Source organism: Peromyscus eremicus, chromosome 9 (assembly GCF_949786415.1).
Source record: "Peromyscus eremicus chromosome 9, PerEre_H2_v1, whole genome shotgun sequence".
NCBI classification, from domain to species: Eukaryota; Metazoa; Chordata; class Mammalia; order Rodentia; family Cricetidae; genus Peromyscus; species Peromyscus eremicus.
Window position 1 is genome coordinate 27,689,598 of NC_081425.1, and position 7,937 is coordinate 27,697,534.

The 7,937-nt window shown below is 39.1% G+C and overlaps 1 protein-coding gene and 1 long non-coding RNA gene across 3 annotated transcripts; one reads left to right on the top strand and one right to left on the bottom strand.

Moving 5' to 3' along the window:
* Window positions 1-281: 281 nt before the first annotated feature.
* Window positions 282-2,806, bottom strand: LOC131919183 (coiled-coil domain-containing protein 70-like). Of its 2 annotated transcripts, none has more exons than XM_059273275.1 (2): window positions 2,713-2,806; window positions 282-1,375 (listed from the first exon to the last, which is right to left on the bottom strand). In XM_059273275.1, exon 2 carries the CDS (start codon window positions 1,246-1,248, stop codon window positions 424-426), a length of 825 nt encoding a protein of 274 aa, XP_059129258.1. In that variant the 5' UTR covers window positions 1,249-1,375; window positions 2,713-2,806; the 3' UTR covers window positions 282-423. The 2 variants fall into 2 exon arrangements, with proteins under 2 accessions (XP_059129258.1, XP_059129257.1); XM_059273274.1 differs by lacking the exon at window positions 2,713-2,806 and adding an exon at window positions 1,839-1,904.
* On the top strand, window positions 1,698-6,555 carry LOC131919184 (uncharacterized). The gene is made up of 3 exons (XR_009381183.1): window positions 1,698-1,820; window positions 3,645-3,852; window positions 6,150-6,555. It is a non-coding gene; the product is annotated as an uncharacterized LOC131919184 (long non-coding RNA).
* The last annotated feature ends 1,382 nt before the right edge of the window (window positions 6,556-7,937 follow it).

A 7,937-nucleotide genomic window follows, 5' to 3' on the forward strand; every position in this document is an offset into this window, starting at 1 on the left:
AATGGGGGAATCTGGGGGGAGGGAAATCTGGAGGGGCAGGAGGAAGGAAGCAGGGGTTCTCTGATTGGTGTGTAAAATGAAAAAAAAATGTTTCTTAATAAAAAATGAAAAAAAAAACAAATCAAAAAACAAGTTTTAAGAAAAATGCTTGCTATTCATTTCTTACAATGGTCTATGACCATCAAAATTCTCTCAAAGGGTAAAACAGTCTTATGCATTAACTGTTTGACTAATGCTACCAACAGTTATCTGTAACTCAAAGAAAACGAAGGAACTAAATATTTTTGTTCATTTCTCAGGCCTTTATTTAGTTCCCAGGACCCAATATTGAGCACTTCAATTTCTGAGGCTTCTAACAACAATGTATCACCTTCGAATTCTGGTTTACGTTCCGGAATGCCGATGATTGTCAGGGCGTTGTGGTTACATTCTTAGGTCACATTTTTTCTCTGGGTCATTTTTCTGCCTTTGCCCCGGGAGGTTGTTTGTGATCTTTCCCTGAAGAATACTATTCCATTCTTGCAGGATCTTTGCCTCTTCCTGCAGGGCGACTTCCTCATCTTGCAGAGCCCCATGTTCTTCTCTCAGTGCCTTGTTCTCCTCCCGAAGAGCCTGCTCCTCCTTCCACAAAGCCTGTTCCTCCATCTCCAGAGCAGCTCCCTCCTTTGTGAGGGCCTCCTGCAGCTCAGCCGCTCCTTCCCTCATCAGGACTTTCCCTTCCATCCTGAGAGCCCTTTCCTGGTGCTGGAGAGCCTTGGTCTCTTCATGCAGGGATTTGATCTCCTCATGCAGAGCCTTAGCCTCATGCTGGAAGGCTTTCTCTTGCTGTCTGAGAGCTGTGATCTGAGCCTCCATGGCTTGATTCTGTTGCCAGTAAGACTTTTTTTCTGTGTTCAAGGCACTGAGTTCTTCTCCAGAGAGTTTTTGATTCTCTACAATCAACCTTTTCACTTTCCGGAGTAGCTGGTTCTGCTGCCTTAGTATATGATTCCTCTCCCTGATGAATTGGTTGTCCATCCGAAATGTTTTATTTTCTCTTCCTAAGGCTTTGTTTTTCCCCCACAGGAATTTGTTGTCTTTTCTCAGAGCCTTGTTTTCATCTCTCAATGCCTTATTTTCTCTACAGAGGTTTTCCTCCACCTCATGAGATTTATGCTTGAATTTACTTTGATCTCGGGTACAAGAGAAACAAGAAAACAATCGCAGTATTTTCCCTTTATGTATTTGTTTGGATCGAGAGACATCCATTGTTTGTCTGTTCACTACTGATAATCACGACAGAAGATGTCCTAAATCTGTTCATGTAGTCTTGGCTGTCTGTTGAGTTCTTAGTGAGTAATACAGCAGGTAACTGTTCAAAGCTTAGCAAGGAGCGCTGGAAGAGAAAAAAATGAAAATAGAAATAAAAGTTAGTAGATTTACTATTAGGTTGATATCATGGAAATGGAAGTTAAATCTAAACACATATAAATTATAATTTAATTACTTTTTCTGCATCAGGCATGAAATTGATCAAGAGTAATGAATTGAATTGTTTGTGTTCACAAGCTAAGCTATTTTAAAACAATATTAGTGTTTTACATTATCATGTATTAGCTTTATTAACTTATTGTCTTTTTTAAATGTGGTACCTGCTAATATGAAAGCTTACTACTCCTTCAAGAATGTTTCAATTTGAATAACTTCTAGTTAAAAAAAAAAAAAGAAAGAAAGAAAGAAAAAGAAAAGAAAAACTGGAGAAGACATTGAAGATATTTCAAGGCAATATAAACTAATGACTACAGCATTTAGTGAGCTTGCTAGGAGAGGTGGAGATTTGGGTAAGCAGCCTCACTTACATTGCTGTGTTCTCTAAGTCACTTGAAAGCCTGGTGTCTGTTAGTAAAAGAAAACATTCAACATTGTATGTCACCCATAGTGATGTCACTTAGGCAACACTAGAAATGTCATGGGCCACAGATGTTGTCTTTGGCTTTTTAAGGCATGTCTTTCAGGACAATAAAGAAGCTTATATTTAATGTATTATTCTTAAATTAATGTAACTATAGTGCTAAGCGACACATACATTATTAAAATTGATTTTACACTAATGCTTGCAACATTAGTCAAGTATTTTATTATTGGCAAGTATTTGTATTATGTTATTAATAAATAATAAACAAGTAGTTGAGGATATGTTAAAAAATTAAGACCGCTGTTGAATCATCTGAGAGGTAAATTTGTATGTTAAACAAGTAGACATGTTAACATCTTAATTCTAGATGTCTTAACACAAATTTCATATTATCATAAAGTGAATTTTTAATTCATGCTTATTACTTTTATAGAATTTCCAGAACTGGAACTTTGAGTGATGAGGCACATGTGTAACTACTTTATATAACAGATGCTACGTTTCTAACCTTTACAAACTTCTCACTGTACTTGTGTTTAAACCTTTATATGAAACACAATAAGCCCAAACCACCTTATTCACACTGGAATAAAGATTTGCCAATTTATTTATCTTACTAGAATTACTAGTGTTTTTTACTTGTGCTTAACAAGCTTGAAATATATTTTTACCTCTGATATTTTCATACTATCTAATTTAATTCATAAAGTAGTTAAAACCATAAAAACAGGGACTAAGCTATTCCATAAACCTTAAAGAATACATGTGAATGTGAAAGTGTGAAGAACCCATCAGGCTAACATTGGCAGTAACTTAACTGAGAATGTGTTTAATTGAAATCTGTGGAGGCTTCTTCTTTGTACCATTGGTTCTATTTCTGTGCTCCTGGCAGCTGTAGGTTCAGGAATTCTCCAAAGCAAGTGCTTAGAATGTTGTGATGTCTGAACTTTTAGGACAAACAGAAAAAAATAAAATAAAGTTACTCTTGCCCTTGATCTAGTGAATAAACTGAATATAGAATTTGGTTTTATTCACTAATTCAATCTTATTATCCTTTTATAGGTTCCGCATGGTTTTATACATATGTATAATGTGGGATAATGGAACAAAGTTAATCTCTCTATATACGTATGTGTATATAAAGTTACATTATATATATATATATACACACATATATGTATATATATAAACATATAAACATTCAATAAAGAAATTGGTTTAATAGTTCATCAGTTCTTGCAGGTGACAAAAAATAGTCTGAAATTAACTATAACAAGAGTATTGTAAGAATGGAAACTGCAAGCTAAAGTAACTCATGCACTACAGACCCAAATATGACAATGGACACATCAAATTTAATGATGAAAAAATAAATCATCAAAAACAATCACTTAAAAACTCTTCTATTATTAAATTATTAAGTAATAAGATTATTTAGCAGACTTTTAGACAGCATGTCAACCAAGAAATCATAATCATCATCACACAGGGTAACTTCAAATTTTATATATATATATATGAAGCTACAGTATGAATGAATTATAAAATTAGGTAAAAGAAAAGGACAGAATCAAATTAAATTTAGTCATGTTACCCAGAAAAACAAATATCAAATGATCACACACATATGAGAATGTAAGGCAGACCCTTTAGATTTGTGTGCTTAATTTGAAATACCTATTTACCTGAAAATTTAAAAAGGCCATTGGCAAGGAGGACTAATGACAGATTTTTTTTTTCCTTTTTAAAGATTTATTTATTACATATACAGTGTTCTGTCTGCATGTATTCCTGCGTGCCAGAAGAGGGCACAGAATCTCATTATGGGTGGTTATGAGCCACCATGTGGTTGCTGGGAATTGAACTCAGAACCTCTGGAAGATCTGCCAGTGCTCTTAACCTCTGAGCCATTTCTCCAGCCCCATGAAGACAAGAGTGGTTGACACAGTAAAATACAGGTAACATGAGGAAGGGGAATAACAGGGGAGGAGGTTTAAATGGAGAAAGATGTTATTCCCAGATCGCAGGGACCCCCAAAAGACCACCACGGAGACCGAATCCTGCATGTAAAAGCAAAGAGCCTTTATTTCAAGATACAGAGCTTGGTCCCTCTGTCTGTACCAAACAATGGTGAGAGCAGAGAGCCTGGAGCTCAGGTGGGGCAGAATTTTTATCACAGTAGATGTTGGGGGTGAGGGGATTTCCAGGGTCCAGGACCCTGATTGGCTGACAATTGTCTAGGGGTATCTGTAAAACAAAAATAGGTGTGTCCTAGACTCGAGGAAATCTGGCCACCTTATCTAATGGTTGGAATGTTTGGGATGTCAGGTACTTCCTCATCCCTGGGTGGATCCCTGGGTAGTATCAGCCTAAGGCTTCTCCTGGATCTGAGTGTTGCCTGCCAGTAAGCCTGTCACAGAAGCTGTGTCTAGGCCCCTAAGCCTGTCTGTCATGGCTGCTGTGTGGTCAAGCTATTTTGGGGCCCCTTCACAAAAGGGCTGGAAGTGTAGGGCAGAGTAAGTGGTAGGAGGAGGGATAAAAATAAGGGTGCTTAAAAGGCATGTGGGAAACCTACTAATGTATGCCCATCATATGCACACATTCACAGAGAAAGAGAGAGACACAGAGAGGGAGAGAGAGAGAGAGAGAGACAGAGAGAGAGAGACAGAGACAGAGACAGACAGAGAGAGAAGAGTGAGAACGAGAGGTTTATTCATTGGCTGCTTACTATAAACAAGAACATTTTTCTTCTGTATTACTTCTGTTGTTTCTCCTTCATCTTTACAAGACAAGCTTTTGATACTTTGCTGAAATTATTAATTCCATTTTTGACAAATATATTACTTCTGATCTCTGTAGATCAATTATAAATTTCTGAATTTTTAGTCTTTGACACCCTCTAAATTCCTTTCTGCTGTGTTATAAAACACTCTGATCAAAATTAGCATAGATGAGGAAAGGATTCCTGTGAAGAATGCTTCGATGTACTGTCCATTATTAAGGGAAGTCAGAGCAGGAACTCAAGCAGGAACTTGAAGCAGAAGCCATGAAGGAAGCTGCTTCCTGTCTTGCTCTGATGTTCATGTTTATCTTTCTTAGAAGAAAATCATGCTGCTCAGAGTGGGCTGGATCCTCCTATATCAATCAATCATCAAGACAATCACTTGGTTACAAGGCACTTGTGGCTGGCAGAAGAGAGTGCTGGAGGAGAGTCATGAGCCATAGTTATCTTTCTAGAGCTTTATGGAGAGAGAGAGAGAAAGAAAGAGAGAGACAGAGAGAGAGAGAGAGAGAGAGAGACAGAGAGACAGAGAGACAGAGAGACACAGAGAGAGAGAGAGAGAGAGAGAGAGAGAGAGAGAGAGAGAGAGAGAGACCACATGGAAGAAACAGAAAATAGGGAAGGAGAGAGTTCGGAAAGAGAGAGCATAGAGAGGGCCAGCCTGCTTTTTAGGCTGGGATGCCATTGCAGGCTAGTGACGTAATTAAGGACATAATCCTTATACAATCTACCATGGATGTGCCCACAGGCCAGTCTGAATCTGAGCAATCCTGTGAGAGTCCATTTTCGGGTTCCTTGTGGCTTTACCCAGCAGGTCCGCATAGAGGATGATTAGGACCACGGGCCTGAGTGCAGGTGTCTGAGATGGTCTGCACTTGGCTGTGCTGGGGGAGGAGGCCTTTTGCTCCACCCCTTGGTGTCTCTATAAATACCCTGGGGCACAGACAGTTCGAAAAGGTCCCAGGCCCTCTTGAGGCTATCCTTTATTTTCTGTTTATCTCCACAATATTCTCAGCAATATAAATCATTCTATCTAATATTTCCTGCTGCTCACACTCAAGAAAACTCTGGGGAGCTGTGGGGTTGGTGGGTAAACGCCCCACACAATTCCTAAACTGAAAGTGTCCCTTCTCAGGTGACCCCAAGCCCCTTGAACTTCTTTCACCCTTATTAACCTGTCTGTTAGTGTTTTCCTTCTTCAGCTCACATTTAGGCATCTATGCTGGTGAAACTTCATGGGTGTCGCTTCTGACATTCTAGAAGACACAATCTCACAGCTAATTCAATTTAAAGTGAAGACTTAAATGTTTGAAGTATCCATAAAATTCAGCTTTCCCATAACAAATATTGGCAGAAAGTTCAGTCAAAAAAATATTTAAAGAGATTATAAGAGACTAATGTTCATTTTCTTCTTCTTCTTCTTTTTTTTTTTTTTCCTAAAGCCAAATCTTTATTTCATCTCTATTTCCTTAGAAAATGCTGAGCTTGTGAAGTAAGCAGTTAAAGCATGCATGCAAAAGCCACCTGGGCCAGCTCAGGTACAAGCATTAGCTTGCTGGGTCAGAAGTAATCTACCCTTTGCAGAAGGCATCCTGCAGTCTCCAGACCTTTTGCTTGCTAAGCCCCCAACAGTTGGTTCTTGCTTGTCAGATCTCAGCCGGGTTCTGAGAGTAGCTAAGACACACAAGTATGTCTTGGGGAGCACTGCAATGTCTAAAATGGCTCCTTGTAAGCATTTCTGAGATCCATGTGTTTGCTGAGTGGATGTCCTCTGCTTCTCTTGGCAGTATAAATGCATTTTTAAGTTTCTACAGTCCCACAGTATTCACTTAAGATATCTCTCCTAGGCCTCAAGATACATTCATGTGTAAAAAATACCATCTGAATAGACTGCATCCACAACCTAAAACCTAAGACATGATTCCAAACCTTCTATGTACAGGTACAGCCTAAGTTGTTACTACTGATTGTTTCTGCCATGTGAATGAGATTTTCTACCCAGTACATTATCTTAAGCCATCGCTGAGTTTAACAGGACAAAATTGCAGATGTCCAAATGACATACAGTACCTGCATAACATGTAGCCATTTTTTTTTTTTCTGAGAGAGGGTTTCTCTGCTCAGTTTTGGTGCCTGTCCTGGATCTCGCTCTGTAGACCAGTCTGGCCTCAAACTCACAGAGATCTGCCAGGCTCTGCCTCCCAAGTGCTGGGACTAAAGGCATGCACCACCACTGCCTGGCTAATGTAGTGGAATGTTAATGGGTACTAGTTACTACAGTGTGTAAGAGCAGTAGACTGCATACCTTTGAGATAGATCACTCCACTTTTCCAAAGTAGAATGATTGAACTTCCCTCAAGAAAAGAAGGTAGACTGAGGAGTATTGTAATAGATGTGGATAAGAAACTCTTTAGAACCCTGTCCTTGAGGGAAATGACTGATGGAATTGCATTCAGCAACAGGAATGAGAGAAACTTGTTCTACAAGAGTCACTATTAAGAGCACTAAGGCAGTCCTAAGAGGCTGAGCGGAAGAAACCCATTTGGCATTGTTTTAATGTTGCCACAGGCCAATCAACAGCAGCCTTTCATTGTGCTATGTGTTTGGAAAAGTTGACACTGACCGAGGTTGTGAAGCCAAGGCAAGACATGTCCCGAAGAGATCATCGCTTTCAACCTCCAGGTCCCATGACTGTCTTTCAAACAACAAAACTGAAACCTCTAATACTAAAATCAGCCACTTAATTTTTACTTATCTTCAAAGGACTATTTCCTAAAGTTAATGAAAACAAAATACAATCGCAATGATGGTTTAGTTAAGTGATGATCTAATTACTTTATAGAAAATTACCTTTCTTCCTTAAAACAGCGTGAAGCTGCCAGCCCCACTGTTGTCGTGAGGAGCCTCATGCTATTTGGCTTCTGGGCTCCATCTGTGTCTGCCTGCATCTGCTTTCATCCTCCTCAAACTCCTCTCCAAAGGAGCACAGAGAATCTGCAATTCATGTCAGGGCACCCAGCCAGATTAGAAGCTGCCAACAACATCAGGTTTTGTGAGAAGAATTAAGTTACTTAAGCATTCTCTGCAGCATAGCCATAGTGCTGCTGGATGCAAGCTTATGCAGCTTGAGTCTGTATTTCCACCCTGCTGAGAAAAGATAATTTCGAAGTGACAGAGTGAGGTTATGATGTGATTTGGACATTTTACAGTGACCTAACCTTTTCAAATGTTCTTCTCACTGTCTGTTTATGTTGATAGTAC

What these genes read in the sequence shown, in the direction of transcription:
- LOC131919183 (XM_059273275.1), bottom strand. Translation starts at nt 1,248, where the DNA reads ATGGATGTCTCTCGATCCAAACAAATACATAAAGGGAAAATACTGCGA.